Genomic DNA, 21699 nt, shown 5'->3' with positions numbered 1-21699 from the left:
GCAACATTGTATGTTATTATATCAAGATTTACTGTCACTCTTTGAGCTTTTGTGATACTTTTAATAATTTAATTTAATAAATGTATTCATCCAAGAAACAATTCAAAGAAAAGTTAAACATTTTATCCTGAATAATATTAGGACACAGTCAAATATTATGCCTGGTGTTTAAAAGAAACACTGTGGTTATTATTCTGCATGGATGTAATGCGTTTTGACAGAGGTTACCTTTAATCAAAACAGTGGGGGTTAATATTTCACAAAGTAATATCACATTTCAACTGTAATAGTAGAGCTACTTCCAGTATCCTGACATGGAAAAGTGAATTCAGTTACAGCATAAAGCTGACAACACTGAGGCTAGTCAGAACTTAATCTGTACAGCACACATGTATGTTTGAGAGGCACTACCACTGCAACTGTATCAATGCGATAAATATAAAATATACTTAATGTTTGTGAATAAAATATTCAGGCTTTCCTAATCCTTTCGTAACAGTTTAGGTCAGTTATCCCTCAATACATTTCCACAGTGCTTGGGGCTACAGATGTGCAATGTCTACAGACGTTAATACTTTCTCAGTAGTAACGGCACCCATGCAAGCTTTTCATTAAATCTCAAACAAGCATCTAATTTAAATAATGACAGTTAAATATCAAAGCTTGCAAGTTATATTTTAAATCTTAGTGGGCCCCTCAGTGAAAATCAGCTGTTCACTTGCATAAGTCAACTGAACTGAAAACCTGTTTCTTCCCAAATATTAAAAACATGAAATGAAGATAGTCTCAAAGTCATGCTGTGTCTTATGTGAAATGTGATTTGTGATTCATGACGCCATTTTATGCAACTATGGCAAAAAAATAAATAATTGCAGGCATTTTTTTTCCCAAGTATTTGTACATTTTGTTAAAATCCGTCAAAAGACCAACATGTCACAGTCCAGCAGACACTCTGGTCCAAAAGTGTCACGGTTATCTGTCTGGTTTTGACATCACAGTGGGGCGGTGACAATGGACAGGTACATCTCCTTTAGCCAATCATTTTTGGCAGCCTCTTCGCTCAAACAAGATTGGCAGTCGTCTTAGCCAATAGAAACGCGTTTTGTTATCCGTTACAGAGTCAACCAATTAGAGGGCCAGCTGGGCGGGCCTTCTGCCAGGAACATTCCCCGGCACAGTTTCTCATTCTGCCCAGTTCGATCGGCAACGGGAGCGGAAAGAGGAAAGCAGAGAGCCCGAAGGCAGTAGCCCCCACCACCGCCGGCCCAGGTTACCATCTAGCACCGGGAAACACAGCAGAGAGCCGCCGCCGGCAGAAGCCATTACCAACCAGTAGTAACCATGAGCAGCGAGGCCGAGACACAACAACAACCGCCGCAGCCTGCTGCCGATGCGGAGAGCCCATCCAGCCCGGCAGCCGCAGCTTCCGCGGGGGATAAGAAGGTCATCGGTGAGCCTGGAAATGAGCTTGTTAGCTAAGTTAGCTAACGTGGTTTGGGACATAGTAGCGGCGATGCGCAAAAGCGACGGTTGCTGCCGTTGACGAGCCGTTCACTGTCTCGATTAATCGTTCAGTTACCACACTTAACGGTCTAATGTTGCCTTTTAACTAGCATATATTTTAAAGTGGTTTATGGAAAAACACATTTTCATGCCTCATGTCTATTTTCTGCCGATTTCGTATAGTATACATGTATATTGATTTAAAACAGTGGTTGATTTATATGGGTATTGGCGATAAGAAGTTTTACTCAAAGGTAAAATAAATTTCCCAGCGTTGTCAAGTAACGTTAGAGAGCCGTTAGTCCAAAAGTTAGCTAGCGACATAAATTTAAAAAAAAAATGTCAGTTAGAAGATGGCTCGTATTATCAGTGCTAGCTTTAACGTTACATATTTAACGTTAACACCAACTGGTAATTTTTGTTTTTTTTAATAGCTTGTAAATTATTAACAGTTTTGATTGATTTATTTCGTTTGAGAATATACAATGGGGAAAATGTAAGTTTCCAGTTTTAGCCGGTTAATCTCCTGTACATCGGCCTCCTAAAATCCAACAGCCGCCGCGGAATGCCATGTTGCCGGCCGGCCGTCACATGCACGGCCGTTGGAAGTTGTGCCACAACCCGACCGTTAGTCCCACTCTTCTTAAAAACCGTATGCAGCCCGGCAATAACCGTTGACGTTGAGACGTTAGAGCGCTAACGCTGGCTGTATATTTGAACCATTAACCACACATGGTGAGAGACGTTATTTCACACTGCCCACTTAGCCGGCTACGACGCGAAAGCAGGCTAATGTTAGCCGCTGGCCGTCTCTTTGTTCACACGAAAGAGGCTGGTTCCGTGTTAGTAGTTTTTTCTTAAAATAGACGTAACACACGCACAAACTCCTGCCCAGCGTAGTTGGCGAAATTATCACACATGGACGGTACACCATATTACAAATGTCAGTGGTTGTATAATTTTGCTCGAATTTTAGGGCTAGCATTGTGGCCTAGCTACTTAACAGGGGTGGCAGCACGGTGGCTAACGAAGCTAAAGTAGCCTAGCCTAGCTAACGTTTGCTATTTACATGGCTGAGGGAGGAGGGGGGCACTCAAAATGTCCGCCCAACGATTCCACGGATTTCTTTCGCCATTTGATTGTTTGTTCGTTGATAACCACGATACCAAATCACACTTTTAGTCGTACACAATGTTTAGTCACAATAAATCTAACTCGATGTGCCACGGCAGTTTCCGCCTGTTGGCTTTAATCCAACCACATGGTTCAGACCCAGTTAGCCACCGTGCTAACAAGCCAATTGAATACGCTGCTTGCTTGCTAACGTATCCGGGCGCGACTCTACCACGTGTGAACGTCCAAGCGCTGAGCAGTGCGGCTTAAAATGGGGCAGTGGGTCTGTAGTAGTTGAACTTTGAAATGTTGTCAGCCACCACAAACGTACTGTTGTTACCACCATTTAATATGCATCACTGCACCAGCGCCATGAGACAGAAGCGCCGATGATGTGGATAACCACTGATCTTAAGATCTGAATGAAAAACAGTGGAGGCAGTACTGGCCCCATAAAGCGCTCGGTTCATGCCTCACACCAAGTGCAGCTGGCACAGGACATCCCCAAGCATCAGGATCTATAAAAAGAGCGACAGTTGGTAGTTAAATATAACTTCCACATTATCTGTGGCCTTGGTTGGTTTTTCATCATCTGTTTATTTGATTCCTTTACCGTTTCTTATGGTTTGAGGATTTCGTTTAAACTCGCAGTATGTAGTCTTTAGTGTGACATTGTAAAGGAAGTGTAAAACTTGGTTAATAATTCATTTTTATTGTGTTTCATTGCAGCAACAAAAGTCTTGGGTACAGTCAAATGGTTCAACGTCAGGAATGGATATGGTTTTATCAATAGGTAAGTGGACCCCACCCCCACGCCTAAAGACCCTGATATTATCTGTGTGTGTGTGTGAAGGAACATTCTCAATCCTATTATGGCTCTGATTTGCTTAGAAAGCTGACCAGAAGATTTGTCTGCTGGTCTCCATGCTGTTGTAATTAATCCTTGCACTTGCTGGTTTAGTTGCAGTCTGTGCATAGATTGCTCATCGTTGCATTTTGCGGCTCAGCACAGTACAGTTAACTGAGTGTTTCTCTTGCTTTTGTTTAGGAATGACACAAAAGAGGACGTTTTTGTACACCAGGTAAGTTGTAGGTATTATTATATCCTTGTTTTATTTTTTTTTTTAAATAATGAATATAAAATCTCACATCTGAACTATTCATGGTTTTTAGACAGCTATCAAAAAGAACAACCCGAGAAAATACCTTCGCAGTGTTGGAGATGGAGAAACTGTGGAGTTTGACGTAGTCGAAGGAGAGAAGGTAAGCCCGGTTTAGTTTCATTTTCAATTTGTCGCTAAGTGAGTTCTTGTTTTCGTCTACTAAAAGCGTACATCCTGTTAAATGTTCTCTAGATAGTAAATCTGGGTAACTACATTTCTTATAAAAATGCCACTGTGAACAGGGAGCAGAGGCAGCAAATGTCACCGGCCCAGGAGGCGTTGCAGTGCAGGGAAGTAAGTACGCCGCTGACCGGAACCGCTACAGGCGCTATCCCCGGAGAAGGGGGCCTCCCCGTGGTGGAGAGTATCCAGAGAACTACCAGAGTGACGGAGAGGGAGAGCCAGGCAGCGGAGGACGTGACAAAAGCAGCCGAGATGGGGGAGAGAGTGCCCCTGAAGGAGACTCGCAGCCACAGCAGCGCAGGCCCACTTACCCTGGAAGACGGCGTTACCCGCCATACTTTGTACGTAGACGCTACGGCCGCCGGCCCCCGTACACCAACGCACCACGCGAAGAGATGACTGAGGTACGCCGTCACAGGGCTTCTATCCTGAAGCAGGCACCCAGCACTCCCATGACAAGTCACTTGATGATGTCATATACAACTCTAAAATCTCTCATTTCTAACGCTCACGTGGTTGTGAACAATAGATCTTGGTGTATCGGGGGCCTTGCCAATATTTTTGCAAATGTTCTAATATTGGAGCTACCTGATGTTGCACTTCAATCATCCTCAACATAAAATGGCAAGTTGGCCAGTTGATTACAACTGAGGACTGTGTACTGCAGAGTAAATGTTCTGAAGTTTATCTGCCTGCGCGTTGGCTCGGGAAAAAGCTACATCAGTTGTTGTTGTTTAATTTGTTTACCTTCAGGGAGGTGAGGGTGACGAGAGCCAGGGAGGTCCAGACCAGGGCAACAGACCAGCGAGGCAGAACTACTACAGAGGCTTCCGACCAAGGTTCAGACCAAGGTTTGCATGTTGGCTTCATTGACGCAGGGCTGCAGCAAAGGGAGAGTAAAGCACTGGTTGTCTGGATCATAGCCCACCAGCTGAAATTTGCCTCTTAAAATGGACCCAAATAAATAATGCCACCTGTTTTGGCCAGAGAAGCTCTCCTTTTATTGCAGCCTAACCTCAAACTGTAGCTGTGCATCCAAATTTGGCATATGTCAAACTTTAAAACTGCATCTGATCTCTGTGGCTGATGTATTCTTTGCACGATATTGCCACCTTTTTAAAGTTAGGACGTACATCACGTTTGCTTACCGCTCTTTGCTTGTGCACACCAGGGGTCCACCCCGTCCCAGACCGGTGCGGGACGGTGAGGAGGACAAGGAGAATCAGGGCGGCGAAGGTGGCCAGAACCAACAGCCCCGCCAGCGGCGTTCCCGTCGCAACTTCAACTACCGCCGCAGACGCCCACAGACTGGTGGCAAACCCGGCCAGGAAACCAAGGAGGCCAAGACAGGAGGTGACCCATCTGCAGAGAAGACGTCCGCTCCCGAGGCCCAGCAGGGTGGGGCTGAGTAGGAAAGAACCTGCCCACCGGCACCTACCATCTTTTACCATCGTCCGGGTGAGTTTATAGCCTCAATTATGGCTGATCTGAGTCAGTCTTGATGCTTTCCATTAACTTAAGCTGCACGAATATCTGCATTCAGATCTGACTCAAGGATGATGACAGCATATACTAGGAAACGACATTAAAGTTGTAATAGCTGCTCAGTTTTCTCAGTAAAGCTCGCATGCTTGTGATTTGCACTCTTTAGACTCTGTAGTAGACGATTGAAAGCATGAGATCATGGAGTGGCTTTGATAAAGTAAACTGTCTGGCACCATAGAGCCCACTCGCTATTGTCTCTTTTCCATATGAGCAGCCGCTCTGGACTTTGGATGCTTTTTCTGCTATGCTGGTGATGCTGCACATTTTCAGGCAACTCATGGTGCAACATGACCAAACCAAAAAGACTTAAAATGCAGAATGTGGACAAACGCATGACTAATTGTTTTTCTTTCTGTTTTTACAGTTTTTTTGTCAACAAGAAGAAACATCAAACAAGATCTGAGCAATAAAGATTTGACTTGACGATCGTCACAAGCTTGCACCATGCATTTGACCAGATTACCACCGATTGCCTGCAGAATCTATGCAGACCTGTTTTTTTTCCATTATTTTTATGTGACAGCTACAAAACGTTTTGGGGAAACAGCAAATGTTTTTCTAAATCTGTCCTAAGTTTTTACACCAAATGGTTTTTAAAGAAAAAATGGAATTTGATATCTGGTCAGTTTGACATTTTTAAATAACTTTTTATGTATTCAAACATTTTAACAAAATGCAAGCTCAAATAAAAGTCCAGAAACCAGGAGAAATGTCTCAAGTGTTGGCTTTATTTTTCAAGTATATGGGCTCTGAACAATGATTCAAACCATAGAAAGTGTCTTTGATACATGGTATACAATAAAGTTGGTGTCTTTTCATTCAGATATGAATATATTTGTATTTAGACAAATATAACGTGTATGATGCAGTAACCTATCACCCGAATTCAACAGTATGTCAAACTGCATTTAAAATGGCAAGTTTTACCAAAGCTGGTAGTTCTGTGGTCACATTTTTTTAAATCAAGGATAAGAAACCCTGCACAGCATATTTGACACAAAGACTCATGAAATCAAAGTGTAGGTAATACACCTACACTTTTTGCATGCAACTTCTTATACTATAGAGTATGTAGATAATATAAAGTTTTGTAGCCTCTGTTTTCTTTTATTAAACCCAAGGCTGCATGAGGTTCATTATTTGCTTCAGCAAGTAGGTTTAAATCTACATTCATACTAATAAAGAGAGGTGGACTAAAAAGCCCACTGTTGGCCCGTAAATCCTGCTATTGCAAATGTCTGTACATATAGGTGGACAAAAACATCTTTACGTACAATGCTCTGCAACAAATCATTTTTGTTGAGATTTAACTTTAAAATTTAAAATGATGGGTTTTGAGAGAATCTAAAGAGAAACACGAACACTGGATTTGAACCTTGTGGTTTCACTGTATTCATCTTGGACCACTGGGACACCAAAACAGCATTAATGGCCATTTCTGAGGCTTATTATATCCTGCTAAACATCAGTCTGTTGGTAATGGACTTCTGGACCATTGCTACAGTGATTAATGGCTTTCCTGTGTTCAGTATGATTCATCGGAAATGCGGTCTCAACAAAAACAGAAAATTAATGAGCATGCACAATCTGTCAGAAGGTGCTTCTTCTATTTTGTACAGCCATTAAAGGGTCACTCAGACGTTGGTCTCTTTGCGCAGACGCTTCATACGTTGCACGTTGTTCTCCATGGCGGTGGGGTTGGTGATCTCTGTGGCACAGCTAGCAGGAAACCAGCCTCTCTCTCCATCTCGCATTCTCTCTCCATAGCACCAGGCTAGGCAGAGCACACAGTTTAGGTTACTATATAAGAAGTCTAGCATTATTTTATGTCAAGTGTAAAAGACAGCACACAAGATTGAGCATGAAGATCTGGATTGATGTTGGTCTGAGCGCACACACACACACACGGGGCCTCACCTTCCTCTTTCTGCAGGACGATGACAAGCTCAGCCTGTTGCAGCCCCAGTTCATCCGGCTCCTTTGGCATGTAGGCTTTGGTGGCCTCATACTGTGGCTGACCTGAAGCACACAAAAGAGGTAAAAACCAATGCCTTTATGTCAGGTATAGTATATTTTTCATACATTTCATGTTTCAGGTTTATGGCCTACTGTGAAGAATTAAGAAACCATGTTAAAAAGTTTGAATACCGAGCACGTCACATTACATCCTGGAATGCATCAAAGGCACACCCTTTGGTAATATCAAATATCGGAGACATTCTCACTCTTAAAACATTGCTAATTACGCACAGCCACTGTGAGTGCTGCCTGTGTGAAGGTTTGTTTTAAATGAATCAGTTACAAAAACCATCACAAGGGCGTGTATTTGTATGATCAAGATAGCTGATTTTGTGTAATACCCAATATACTGCTGACACTGGCACAATGCACAGGAATTTGAATGATTGCTTAACATCTGTTTTGTCTGAAATGATAGATTATAGATATTTGTTGCATTTGTAGTCAAATGTTAGTAAATCCCATAGATCATGAAAACATTGGGAAATAGTTTAAAAGAATGCAGGTCTGTATTTGAATAAGATTGCATTTTAAATAGTAGCAGACTCATTTGAAATGGAAAATGACTGCAAGCCATCTGTCTTGTGTGGACCGACAAACAAATCATTCACACATAAAAGAGAACAGATTTGTCATTAGTTGCCACTTTTAGAGATTACATGTCTGATCTGGTCTCGGGGTTAACTCCAAGTGTATTTCAAAGAATGACTCCCTTGGTAAATAAAGCATGCTGACGTACCAGCTGTAGGAGTGGAGACACCTTCCTCTTTGTGTTCTGTGAGAGCAACTATCCATCGTGCACGGTCCACCCTTGGCAGGAGAGACAAAATGGCAGAGTTAAATGTGACTCCAAATCCAGTGTTGTTTATTGCACATGGGATGACTTCTAAATGAATGGCAACATTTTAAGTTGGCATTAAGACTTCTGTCAGCAGGGGGAGCCAGACACAAAACATCAGATTTGGTTTCCAGAACTGGAGGAATTTAAAACTGGCTGTCTTTTTTAAAGTCCTTGAAACATATTTGTAGTAAAATTCATGTCATTACTTTACTTGCTAATTTATTGTTTTTAATCAGTCATGCCGGAAATCTATTACCTTTCACTTGAACGAGTGATGTGATCAGGTGAGCTAGGTACTTCACATTAAAAGCCGTAAAAACAACTATAATCAACCACGTATGGACATATTCTATAGTCTATGTATTAGTCAGTGAATCCATTGGAATAGCCACAGTGAGCTGACTATCGTGACTGGCTCTTCTACTACTATAGGAAAACCCTGCAGGCCATAAAAGTAAATGTGAATTTGAATAAATCACAGCAGCATCAGGTTTCCCAGAGGCCAGATTATCTATATTCATGAATGCTCATTACTAAGACTGTATTTCTCCATGTACAAAGCAGAATCAGATTGTCAGCAAAAAGTCCCTCCAGACTGAACTGTTCCTAATGTCACCTTGTAAAACTGAGCGGTACCTGGACTCGGCCACCAGGGAGATATGCTCGGCTCTCCCCTCACTGTTCTTGCTCATCAGCAGTCTGAAGGAGAGATGGTGGCTGGAGCTGTTCTTGGCAGACGGAGACATCCGTTCTTCTCCATCCTCCCCGATCTCCACCTCCACATTCTCCAGAGTGGCGTAGTCCATCACCACAAAACTCTCCTCACTGGACAAACAGTTTGTAACTCATCCAATGTGCATGAACATATGCACAAATTATGTGATTTTAAATGCACAATATAGTGTAGCTACAATTCTACTCTTAACACACATTCTTCTCATAGCATTATCTACTAATAACATTTCCTCAACATCATCACTTGGACAATGGGTGAAAGGGTGACAGTGTGTACTTGACAACCCTGAAAATGACTCCAGTGTTGTGGGCAACTCCTTTCTCTGAGCTGACATTGTTTGGTTTCTCCCTAATTCAAAACAGAAAGCCGTAGCCTGTTGAGCTGACACACTGAATGCAAGATTGAAGAATCTCAAGTATGCACGCACCACATCCATACTCTCTCCTTTCTCTGTCCCCTTACTCTCCTCTTTCCTCTGTTTCTCATGTTCCCTGCCTGTCAACAGCTGGGCCTACTCAGTGTTCGTAGGAGTCACCAGGAAAAAGCTCACAAAGTTGATGAAAATTATATAATCCAGGACCCATGGTATGGTCCACGAAAGAACCTTTAACTTTTAAAATTCAAAAGGCATTATGCTTAAAAACACTAGCTTTGTTTCTAATGTCAGGCTACTAAACTGAAGGCAACATAAGTGATCCCATTAGATTTAACCTTAATTATAATGATTATGTTGACTGTTGACATACTGGAGGATATTTGCTGATATTTTTGTGACATTAAAATGTGTCAATTACGTCTGTCAATGTAAACACTTGATTCAAACTAAACTTTGTGTGTATTTTGGTCTAACTGACCTTTTCTTCTTGGTGACGATCAGTACGTCATTGAAGAGAAACAGGTAGTAGCTCCTTTGGCTGAAAGCCCTCCAGATGCTGAGCTCTTCATGGCTGATGGCCAGCTCCCCGCGCTTCTTCAGCCACCGCGATGATGACACCAGAGGAAACGGCTGCAAAGATACAAGAGGTACAAGTCCAGGTTAGAAAACTGGGTTAGATGTTAGATATTTTCATCTGTTCTGGATCTGCATTATTATTACACGAGGGGAATCAGTCTAAAGCTCTTTCCAAATCCTATGCTTTCATCCATTCCTTGCTTTAATCCATACACATCCACATATTTACAGTATTTTTCCTTTTAAGGTGTTTCCGCAGAAACATATGGCTGGCTCGTACCTTGATTTTACCAAAATCCATCTGTTTCTGGATAGTGTACATCTGCTCTGTCCTCTCCATCCGCCTAGCTCCATCATTGCAGCTGGCGACCAACTGTCGAAGTAATAATCACAACAATGACGTAACGATAATGATGACCTTGTAAACACATCAACTTCATAGTCCGCTCTTATATGTGGAGCTATAGAGTGGCTGTTAACTACATCTCTACCTTGCTGATGGCATGCAGCGCCCAAACAGCAGCAAAGTACTCCGCTGTCTTGTCTGGAGTTTTCTGGCAGATTGTCTGTGAGAAGAGAACAAAGGTAAGAAACTTTCAAAATAAAAAGTTTTTTATTCTGCAAGCAAAACAACCATCTGCACCACTGTACGTGCCATAAAATGAATCTGGAGTTCCTAAAATTCAGATTTCTACATACATATTTATACATACACATTATATATTTTTCTCATTTCACCCAAATAACGTGTCTCTGTGGTGCGTAAATAAGTGTCGCCCATCTTATCAAGCGTGGATGAATAACAAAATTATGGCTAATGTATACTTTATGAACCACTGTGTAGGATTTAGTGCGCTCCAGCTATATGTTTAATATGTCCGTCTTGGGCTACTGTAGAAACATGGTGGTTCAAAATGGCGCAATCTGTGGAAGAGGACCCGTGGTGTCAATATAAAAGGCTCATTATACACTAAGAAAACATAGTTATGCATATTATATTCAATTTCTGTCATTATTCTGTAAATAGAGCCTCCTAAATTGCACACACTGGACCTTTAAATAAAATCATCAGGTAAAAAACAACCTTCATTGAATGACTATATACACTTCAGGGACAATACATAAAGTGGATCTCAGCCTGCTGGCTTTGAAACCACAGGGTTGGCATCAGAAAGTGTTTTAAAATATGTATTTCACTTGCTATGTGTCTGTGTTAAATTAAAAATAAACCTTGAATTACATCCCCAACAAGGTACTGTGAACATTCATTTTTGTGGGGAAATGAGCCAAAGAAGTTGTGAGTAAATGTTAAACTGACATCCAGCAGGAGTGGCAGCCTGGTGACTCGCTGCATGGGAAGGATGAGGAAAGATAGCATCGGCAGGCCTCCACATTCACTGCTCCCCTCAATTTGCTTCAGGGTCTCTTTAAATGCAGCGTTGCTGGTCCTAATGGACAAAAAGACAGAAGGGATCAGCTCACCCTATCGTGTTATACTGCAGACATTCAACAGCTTGTTTCAGTTTACTGCAGCTACTCACAGCAGTTTCTGCAGCGTCCTCTGCTGGAAGGTCTCGTTGGAGCAGTACACGATGTAGGGCTCAAAGTGGTGGGCAGCGTGGTTCTGAACAATATCGCTAATGTCCCGGATCACTGGATTGTCATAGTGACGCCGTTCAAGGTCCTCAAAAAAACTGAAAATGGAGAAAGAGGGGGAGGTTAGTGAAGACGTGAAAGCACCGGTGTTTTCCTCCCACAGACTGATCATCCAATTACCTGATCAGGATGCATACAGCTATGTGAGACTATGTTCAGCCTGAAATTAATAACAGTTTGTAGGTTTTACATTTCAGGATGTTGGTATGTGATTACAACATTTGGATCATCAGCGTACAGATGAATTTATCAGTGTTTTCATTTCACTGCTCAAGCCGACACGCACAACAATCTAATATAAACTTTAAATTGTCACATTATGTAAGCTTCTATCTCACTTTGTACTTACATAACATCATTTCAAAAAACAAATAGGCATCATGTAAAGTTCAAAATAATCTTAAAAGAGCAGACTGATTGATAGTAAAATGCTAAATCTGTTAGTTGTACTATAAAATCCGTTTGATCCCTTCTGCCAAAGCTTTGTAAATGCTTTCTATTATTAGCAGTATCAACATCATAAATGTCTTTCAGCCACACCCTACAGTAAGTGCCTTTTTGACAAAAAGAAGTAAAATGACACCTGGAAAACAGCCCAACCCAGGAAGGAAGAAACACAGGTTTCACACACAGATACTGTAAGTCAGATTCGCACAGCAGCTTCAGAGTCACCTTCTGCCGTCTACGTTTGACAAATCAGGTTTTATGTAAAAACAGAAACTACTTCACTTGCTGCCAACAGTGGATTTATTCTCATTCAAACTAAAGAAGCCAATACACAGAGCAACACAGGCTGCTCCTGAGCACATTATCATCTTAAAACATGGGAATACCACTCAGGGCAAACAGGCAGCAGAACCAGTTTGGTTAGCGTGCCTTAACATGTCGGAGCCTACAGGATACTAAAAGGCATGCTAAGGGCAAATATTCTATCTGAAACTTTAAATGAACCAGTTTACTGCTTGAAACCAAATCTCAGTGGGAACACAACGCAAACTGTAAAGAGTTACAGTTACAGTTCAACAAACAGCTTGTAAAGTATGCAAAGAAAGATTTAACTGAATGTAGATAAACAGTCTATTAAACAGCGTCACATGCTGATAGCATCTTCAGACCCTATTATGAGGCGATTAACCTTCCCCACAGCTAGTTTTTCCATCACCAAACACACACACACACACACGCACACACACACACACACACACACAAACAAACAAACAAAGTGTTGTTCCCACCGTTGGCTGACTCGCTGGATGACAGAGATGTTGGAGAAGAGGTGATGGTGCTCTGTGGCCGTCATAGTCTTCCTCAGAGCTTCATTGCTCTTGAAGTGACGCACCAGGATGCCCAGGCTGTGCAGGTACGAATGCTCTGAGGTCATAATCTCAAAAATGGCCTGTCAAATGACCACACACACACACATAAACATATACATGTGATGGAGCAATTCACATTTGCAACATGTCAAGAAAAAACCCACACTGTAACTCTTACTGTAACTGTTACTCTTTTTCATGAAGGTTTTTACTTTACTTCATCCAGATTTTTTCACCTTGTGAATTTGATAATTTCCTACATTTCCCCATATTCCTTTTAACAACATCCAGAGAAATGGTCTCTGTATTCAACTGTGTTTCATACACAGAAGAACCCAGTGAAGCAGTAATGAAGTTAGGGTTAACCCTAACCCTTCAAAATGAAGAAAGTGAAACAGACATATCTCCAACACAAAATAAAACATATGCTGCATTCTGGTCTATTAAGACTCCTGTTGCATCTCTCCTCTATGACAAATGTCTCCCTACTTCTTAAATATTGAACCAAAATGATCTAATCAAGCATTTGATATTGACTGACACCAAAATCTGATGTTTGCTGATGATGTTTTAGACTCCACTGGGACTTCATATAATCTTTAGGAACATATACTAGCAGACAAACAAAATGGACATATCAGCAGTGGTTAATTTAAAGCAGTGTTCAGACTAGTTTTTACTGTATGACAGTATAAATGTTTTGATATGGAGGGTTTAGTCAAACTGCATGTTTGTGTTCAGGATCTTAGGTGAGTTATTAAGTGGTGACGACACACCTTCCACAATCCTATTCCATATAAAGGTGACTCAGACAGGACCAAAGGGCTGAGCTAAACCATGAACACCTCTTCCTGAATATCCCCAAGCAACATTTATATTTCAAATAAAAGCTCAAAATGTTACAGAATAGTACATAGTAATAGAATTGTAAACGATAGTCAGTCTGGTGGACCTTGTAAAGCTTTGGTCTACCTGCGCTAACACGGGGCAATGTTTTTCGCTGGTCAAATCTTAAATCATATTACAGCATGTCCAATCAGCAGTATTTTAGTTCTTTTAAGTCACCTCCAAACATGAGCAGAAATGTTTAACACTCTAGAAAAGGTAGAATTACAGTTGCCACGTGAAAACGAAACCAAAAAGGTGACTGAAGGTACAAAAGAGCGAAATAAGCACCTGCTCAGGAGATGGACTCAGTGTGATCACACTGACAGGGTGTGGCTTTATTCAGGGACTGCTGTGCACACAGGGAGGACCTTTGGTATTGACACAACAACTGTTTTTATACTGCTAGTAAAGAAACATTACAAAAGGGAATATCTACCCTCAGGTAGTGTTTCTGTATATAAATGGTATCAATCCAAGATGTTCTATTGTTTTCCATGAGTTATTTTGTTACAAAATGTAACCATATATAACATAATTGTCCTTATTGCTCAACCTATTTCATCTACTTCTACTCTGTGATTTCCTTCATTTCCTAGAAAATCTTTTGACAAAACCTCTGAGAATGAGTTTGAACTTGTTGACACACAATGTGTGGGATGAAAATCAGCATGAATGTAAAGTTTTTGAAGTTCATTGAGTTAATTTCCATTATGTCTTCATCAGGGCTATTTTGGTTTGAGCATGAAACGTAATTAGTAACAGGAAGTCTGAATTATAAACTGGAGGTGTGTAGTTTAAAAAAAGTAGGCAGTAAGGAGACAGGAAATATGTTTTCAAGTTGCATTATGGGAAATGTAGGATTCTGTCTGGACTAAAAGTCAGGATGCTGATTCAAAATGCAAACAAGGACGTTTCTGTAGGAATATTTACAGGTGCACATGATGTATACCTGTGTACACACACACACAGAAAGTTACCTCTTGTCTCTTTCTCTCCTGAGGTGAGATCATTGTCAGTATATCTGTGTCCTTCACCTTTATAAGAGACACAAACAAAAACTGTTACGCTCTGCATTCTGCTGTTTGTTGAAGATATAGCTTGTTTAAAATGCTAAAAATTATGTCCAGCATTTTCACACAGTCAAGGCGTGTGGAAGTTTTTGCAACAGTGGAAACATGTACTGTGACCTTATTTTATCAGAAGACAAACAAACTGGCTGTCAAGAGTTTTCTGTTGAAGGAACTGATGACTAAAATAAATTTACACACTATATATTAGTGCAGATAGAAGTTTACCTGCGGCAGCTGGCTCCAGGTGAGCTGTGCAGGCCGGTAGCTCTTCACCACGATGCCCTGGTCCTCCACAGGAGGATCCACCACCACAAAGTCATCCAACATCTCATCCTGATTGGTGGAGTGCAAGCCTCGCTCACGGATCTCCTGGTAGAGGCGCGGTGTGGCTGAGGATCGCGCCAACATCAACAATCGTCACATAAGTTTGAATGCAGAGCTTCAGTGTGTGTTGGTTTTGCATACGGAAGGTAAGGTAAAGAGATAATGGTTTTTCCAGTTTTTTAGCAGCTGCAGCAGTAAAATATTGACTCTATAGGTAAACAAACAACTCTACAATCAGCCCTTTTCAACTCCACGTGACTCCACTTCCCTTAAAACTGGAGGAGTAGTCGAGTCTGAAGGGACAGAGCATCAAAATTTAACATTCAGGACTCAACTCATCTGATATTCAGCATGCTGGGAGCATTCAGAGTGAATGATTTCCTGTTCAGTCCTCTCCTGTTGCCTCAAGGGATCTTTTCTAAACCATGGAGTGTGCTGCATTCACATATACAAGACATGCAAGACCACTTTTCCAGGAATTAAATGCCATTGCCAAATTTAGAGAAGTGGTCAGAGTGACACATTAGTAAACCTACCATCTTTGAATGACCCACGTTGCTTCTGGTTCCTCTTCCTTCCCAGGGTGCGCTAGAGAGGAGACAGTAGTGCAGAGTTACATACTATGTATAGCACATGCCCAACAGTATCTTTTATCTCCTGGCATCTCATTCTTTCTTCAGCACTTTCGCTTTCTTTCAAACCTTAAAGGTAGCATTTTTTTTAAATAGTCTGGTGGTAAAAACCCCCCAGTGAGGACTTCCTTAACATGAATACTGATCTGGAAGATAGGAAAAATACCATCATCCTGCATGACTAAAGGGGAATCACTGCCTAACCTAGTGACCCTGCTGACTGTGTCAAGTTAACCTATTAGAAAACATCCTTAGGCAACTGCAACTATAAATTACTATTTAATAAACTAACAATCCCCTTGGCCTATGTACCTTGCGTCTAGGGCTGCGAGCTGGACCAGGACTGGGTGTTCTATCTTCTTTGACAGGTTTCAGTGTGGCTGCAGCCTCTCGTCCCGTTGCCATGGCTTCTATATCCAGACTGGTCACAGCCGCTCTGTACGACTTGTTCCTGCGGTTCCTCCTCAAAGCAAAGCCGTCTCCATCACTGTCATAATCCTCCCAGGACACATCTGGGCCCTGGGTTGAATGACGTATCCGAGCCCCACTATTGGAGTTCTCCAGTCCCACTGGGAAGGTCACCACAGTGGTGTGGTGGCGGTGCTTTGGCCGGCTAGCCACAGCTAAATTCTTGGGGATGAGCTGTTGGGTGCCAGCCTTAAACGCTGCAGGACTCTGGGTGCTCAGAACCACCTGCTGAGGCATCACCATCCTGTCTACTACATCTTCCTGGGGTGTTTCACATTGGGGTGTGGGGGAGCTTTGTGGCTGGCAGCAATCATCGCCTGGCTCAGATATATGAAGTTCTATGGAGAAGCGGTTCTCCAGAATTAGTGGGTCCTGGTCGCCCAGGCAGCTGTCTGACTGGTTGTCAGACATGGCGTCCTCTGTCTGATATACTGGGCTTTTACAACATTGGAGGAGTCTGAGGAGGAAGGACAGAAATGACAGTCATTACACGCAAAACCAGGAGACTAAGTTTAAACTACAGACAGGACAGTAAATCCAGCACCTTAAATGGAGACATGTGATAAAGAGCAGGGGTAATATGAGTGTCCGTTGTCTAAAATACCTCAAATGACCTACAGTGGGGCTCTTTCCATCAAAGAAGGGAGCCTCACTCTTGAACCAATTCCCCACTGACAAGCTCGGTCAGTCGGACGGTGGCACTAAGTTGTGTCGGTCTTTAAACTCATATACATAGACTCAACCCGTGACTCACCGCGCACTCCTACACTACACTTGCCCACACAATAGCAAAACACACACACACACACACACACACACACACACACACACACACCAGCAAATCTGTGCGCCACCGAAACTACAAGAAAAACAAATCCACACTTATGATAAACTCCTAACCTGCGTTATTATGTCAAGCACACAAACACGTTATTATGCAGGCTTATCTCTTATAATTATTGTATAGTGACGGGTTTAAAACGACACCCACAACAGGCAGTAAATGAGATAAGCTTTACATGCTGTGTTTTATAATATACACTGCAAACACACTGCTTGTTTAATGATTTGCTTGTATATCTTATGCTTAGTCGCTGCCTTACAGACGGATTAGGGTGGGAGCAAATATGTCTGCCTCACATTCCCATGGTTCATAACAGCGGGGGGACACGAAGTTCAGCAAACACCGACACTGAGCGCACTCCAACAGCTGTCTTACCTGCGTGAGGTGAACTTACAAACACCGCCAGCCTTCTTATTCAATAATATCCCGGGTCAAAAGACCGTCACTTTTCTTTCTGCTGTCCTGTGCGCTGAGAAGTGCAGCTGTACTCCTCCGCTCCTCTGTCACACACTTCTTCACTTCCTCCTCTGTTTGCAAGGCGCCCATTAAGCCGAGCTGCCTACGTCACTACAGGTGAGTGTCAATCAATCATCGAAAAGTGGCAATTTAGATGATTGAAACAGGTACAGGCTCGCAAACCTTTAAAAGAACAGCAGCTGAACATTCGGATGTGTTTCTGATACTTGGCTTGGTCACATCAAACTCGGCAAGTTTTTACTTATATACTTGAAAAAAAAAACCGTCAGGTACATTTTGGGTTTCGCTTGTCTAAGTTGTTATAATCATTTTTTATTTTTTTGTATTTTTTTTTTACAAATATACGAACATAAACTCTTATAATTTATTTGATCTTCCATCAGATTTCAACCACGTTTCCCTCTCTGATATTTATTGACATCCTCTGCACCTGATTGGCAACAAGCAGTTCTTTGGCGCCACCTGGTGACTAATAAGAGACGCTACAGCCTCCTCTGCACTTAGAGTACATACACTTAGATGCATGGTACTGCAGAGTCCATATACAAAAGTCCAAACATTTCAGGGTGTTTTGGTTTGAGTTGTAAGTGTATTTGACCAGTGCTACATGTTGCACAAGTTTAGATATCATGGAAAATCCTATTAAGGAGGAAGAATTATTTCATGACAATAAGAACAGAGTGGACATGGCTGCATGCTAGAGCAAGTATAATTGCACAAGTGCCTCTCTCTTTATATGTGCTAAATAAAAAAACATAGTTAAAAATTTACAAATGTATCAAAGTCTGTAGCACTTTAGTTAGTTGTACATTCTTCTTGATGAAACATGATTATTATGTTTTTTGTCATTGGTTGTATTCTGGTTGTATTTATTGTATTTTAAATTCCCCTACCTTTTGTTCAAACTGTGATGTGTGCCTGCATATTGTTTTACATATATTTCTGATATTACACTTTAATTTGATTAAAACCTGGTTTGCACAATTGGCATGTCAGTTTTCTCAAAGCTTAGTATGAATTAAGGTCTCAAAAATCAGGAGACCTCAACAAACAATTAATATTTTAGACATCAGTTTATTCAAGGACATTGTTGCAGTGGATATTATTGTCTGTTGGAAGCAACACAAACACACTCTGAACATTGTTTGGTGATTAAAGATTTATTGTCTTCATTTTTAACAGTCTGAAAATATAATTATACATGAATTAGCCAACATTCTATTCAAGCAAGGCTGAGACATGTAATATAATGCAATGTGGAAACAATGAAACGACAAATTCTGACAGGGTCACTATATACAGAGTTGAAACATAGAAAATCAAATGGCAATGACGTTTACATCATTTTCAATTTCAACATCATATGGCATCCGATGACAATGAATTATAATAATTCCAAATGATTCCCCCAACTAGGACCATGTCTTTCACGACGACATGATGAGTAAGCTCGATACCCAACATTTGTATTAATGTACATCCAACATAAATGCAGTAAACAGAGGATATTTTCCATCATGTGGGAATACTTATGTGTCACGCTCAGCAAGAGATATCCGGCATGATTGTGAGGGTCAGTTACTCTGATTCATGGTGTGATAACATTTAAAATGTGTCTCCTCAGTTCTGCCAAAAACATTCAACATACATTTCCCACATTTCCCACATATGTAGCCCCAAACCGATGAACACATGCCCAACAAATGTATGGAACCAAGTAATGCTTTAAAACCTGGGACGGGAGGAAATAGTTTAGACCAAAGTTATAATGAATCTAAAATAAAATGTATAACGATCAACCAGCCATTTGTGTCAGTACTTGTTCCTCTTATTTCTAACCAAATGTTTAAGATAAATGGACTCTAAACACTAGCGGCTGCAGATTACTAAAACACAGCTAGCATTATCTAAAGAATGGTACATTTTAGATGTTACTGCTGTTTGTGGCTGCCAGAGAGAGCATTCTGAATTCTGTAAGGGGATCGGCTCATCAAAGATTTATCCTCCAGGTTAGTGGGACAAAGGCCGGAACAGGACACAGGACAAACTGATGACTTTTCTCTACTTTTGCAATATTAAGTGTGTGTAGATGAGACATCTGGTGTAAGATGCTGCTCTTCACATATGCGTGTTTTGTTGTGAAAAGGCCATGTTCAAATAGAAACCCAGCACTTTTGCTTTTTTTTCTCTTTTGTTTTTCACTGTAAATCCAGGGTCCTGGGGGCAAATGTGCTTAATAATACATCACAACATGCTCGATACACATTACACATGCACGCAACATTTCACATTCATGATCACAACAGCTTAACATTTAAGTCACATATAGAAAAAATTTAAGTTTGTCCAGCGATTATTAATAAAATTCAATTTGCACAGCTACATAATCTTTACATTATTTAAAATAGGATATATATTAATATTCCAAATCCACAGAGAAATGACAATAAGTTCGTCTAAAGAAACCGATAGGTTTGAGCAGTGTTAGGGTTACAACTCTGGCAGTCAAATGAAGCCATTTTTGGAAAGTGCTTCTATGAGCTTGATACAAAAATCTCATGACTAAGTATATAGCATGATAAAGATGTCTACATACAGAGTGCATTAGCTGCTTCAGGGTTTAATAAGCCTTTGCTGAGTATGTCCATGTCATCTTGAGATGACACAACTGTTACGGAGCTACTTTTCCATTCATTACATAACAGTGAGTGTAGCTAACAAAGGGGAAATATAACAGGAAATGACTCCTCTATGTGAGATAGCTTCTATTGATTTCCAGGAAAGCATATAGATAGAAACTACAGATAATCTAAATTTAGTGAAGGACACATGCAGTTACAGCAAATGTCTTATGTGAGGAGAATCAGTGCATGTCACAGCTATTGTTAGCACTAAAAGACGAGCCGTTTCTGTCCATGAGACTTTTAATGGGAGGTCTTAACCACTGTTGTTTCACCCAAGCTGAGCCTCAAAGCCGGTGTGGACAGCAGCAACCACAACATGGTCCTATGTTTATGGAGGCCCAAGAGTGAGACAGGGTTTAAGATGAGACAAGCTCTCCCCCACTGTCCAATGTACAGTGCAGGGTGCAAAATCAAGGAAGGGGGAGGTGTTCAGTGAAGGCCTTGGGGTAGGGTGTGTCAGGGTGGGGAGTGCTGCGGGGCAGAGGAGGAGGGAGACGGCCCAGTTCACTGTTTGGCTATATCCCCTTTCTTCAGAATGATCTGTCGCTGCCAGGGGGCCAGCTTGGTCTCATCGTAGCCTAGGGTCCGTAGTCGTTCCAGCTCTGTCTTCTCCTCTATCTCCTTCGCCTGTTTGGCCTGCTGTTCTGCTTTTCTAGATAGGTCCATGAAGAAAGTAGACAAAGAAACAAAGCAGAAGTTAAAATTTTTCATCAGAAGCAGTCATCAAATCTCCAACTAAACACGTTTACAAAAAGGGGCGTTACAATAGAGATACACTTAGCACTCCTGTTAGATTCTCTTAAGTGTCTTTTCCTCTATTATTACACTTCATTGCCAAAAGTGGTGTGGCTCAGGTGTAAATATCCAGATGAGTGGAGGCCTATATAACAGCTCCCACCCTTCTGTAAAAACCATGGAACCTGGCTGCATGAATTTGCTCCCATTCAGCCACAAATGCACTGACGTCAGGCACCGATGTGCAGTGATAAGGCCTGACTCTTTAGTTGGTGTTCCACTTTATCTCAAAGGTGTTTGAGTCCAGAGCTTCTGCAGACCAGTCTAGTTGTTCAAAAGCAAATTGGGCAGAACATTTCTTTATGGATCTGGCTTTGTGTGTCTACATCATTGATTGCTTAACATATTTCCGGCACTTTTGGTGTAGTGGACCTCATACTTTTGGCAATATGGTGTATTTATGCATTTATCTTCCTTCCTTCATAGAGCTTTTCATGGCCGACATTTTGACTTGCCATAGCAGGATCAAATTTCTTTAACAATGACGCAG

General features: G+C 41.4%; 3 protein-coding genes across 10 annotated transcripts in view; 1 reads left to right on the top strand and 2 right to left on the bottom strand.

Moving 5' to 3' along the window:
• Positions 1-1197: 1197 nt before the first annotated feature.
• ybx1 (Y box binding protein 1) lies at positions 1198-6213 on the top strand. Of its 4 annotated transcripts, none has more exons than XM_010740267.3 (8): positions 1198-1450; positions 3346-3409; positions 3665-3698; positions 3790-3879; positions 4022-4303; positions 4716-4801; positions 5134-5420; positions 5872-6213. In XM_010740267.3, exons 1-7 carry the CDS (start codon positions 1342-1344, stop codon positions 5372-5374), a joined length of 906 nt encoding a protein of 301 aa, XP_010738569.1. In that variant the 5' UTR covers positions 1198-1341; the 3' UTR covers positions 5375-5420; positions 5872-6213. The 4 variants fall into 4 exon arrangements, with proteins under 4 accessions (XP_010738569.1, XP_010738568.1, XP_010738567.1 ...); XM_010740266.3 differs by having other exon boundaries at positions 4716-4813; XM_010740265.3 differs by having other exon boundaries at positions 4022-4366.
• arhgef16 (Rho guanine nucleotide exchange factor (GEF) 16) lies at positions 6134-17815 on the bottom strand. The gene is made up of 15 exons (XM_010740263.3): positions 17629-17815; positions 16254-16866; positions 15846-15897; positions 15211-15374; positions 14893-14949; positions 12947-13107; positions 11597-11749; positions 11374-11503; positions 10547-10621; positions 10336-10428; positions 9958-10109; positions 9004-9192; positions 8266-8336; positions 7425-7526; positions 6134-7281 (listed from the first exon to the last, which is right to left on the bottom strand). The coding sequence occupies exons 2-15, from the start codon at positions 16818-16820 to the stop codon at positions 7142-7144; spliced, it is 2106 nt and encodes a 701-aa protein (XP_010738565.2). The 5' UTR covers positions 16821-16866; positions 17629-17815; the 3' UTR covers positions 6134-7141.
• Positions 17816-18882: 1067 nt separating this feature from the next.
• The window catches only part of espn (espin), a 40285-nt gene continuing 37468 nt past the window's right edge, over positions 18883-21699 (bottom strand). For all 5 annotated transcript variants that reach the window (XM_027288961.1, XM_019256643.2, XM_027288962.1 and 2 more), the window contains one exon: positions 18883-21066. In XM_027288961.1, the coding sequence (XP_027144762.1) occupies positions 20919-21066 (148 nt within the window). In that variant the 3' untranslated portion in view covers positions 18883-20918. The remainder of the gene's footprint in view (positions 21067-21699) is intronic.

Source organism: Larimichthys crocea, chromosome XV (genome assembly GCF_000972845.2).
Source record: "Larimichthys crocea isolate SSNF chromosome XV, L_crocea_2.0, whole genome shotgun sequence".
In the NCBI taxonomy this organism is placed as follows: Eukaryota; Metazoa; Chordata; class Actinopteri; family Sciaenidae; genus Larimichthys; species Larimichthys crocea.
This window is presented reverse-complemented; position numbering and strand designations above follow the sequence as displayed.

Bases quoted from the DNA above. Each gene is read 5' to 3' on its own strand.
- ybx1 (XM_010740264.3), top strand. From the start codon at position 1,342: ATGAGCAGCGAGGCCGAGACACAACAACAACCGCCGCAGCCTGCTGCC. The intron at 3,410-3,664 runs GTAAGTGGACCC...GCTTTTGTTTAG, and splicing joins GGATATGGTTTTATCAATAG to GAATGACACAAAAGAGGACG. The intron at 3,699-3,789 runs GTAAGTTGTAGG...CATGGTTTTTAG, and splicing joins AGGACGTTTTTGTACACCAG to ACAGCTATCAAAAAGAACAA.
- arhgef16 (XM_010740263.3), bottom strand. From the start codon at position 16,820: ATGTCTGACAACCAGTCAGACAGCTGCCTGGGCGACCAGGACCCACTA. The intron at 13,108-14,892 runs GTAACTTTCTGT...GTCATTTGACAG, and splicing joins AGGAGAGAAAGAGACAAGAG to GCCATTTTTGAGATTATGAC. The intron at 10,622-11,373 runs GTCAGTTTAACA...CTCTTCTCACAG, and splicing joins GGCTGCCACTCCTGCTGGAT to ACAATCTGCCAGAAAACTCC.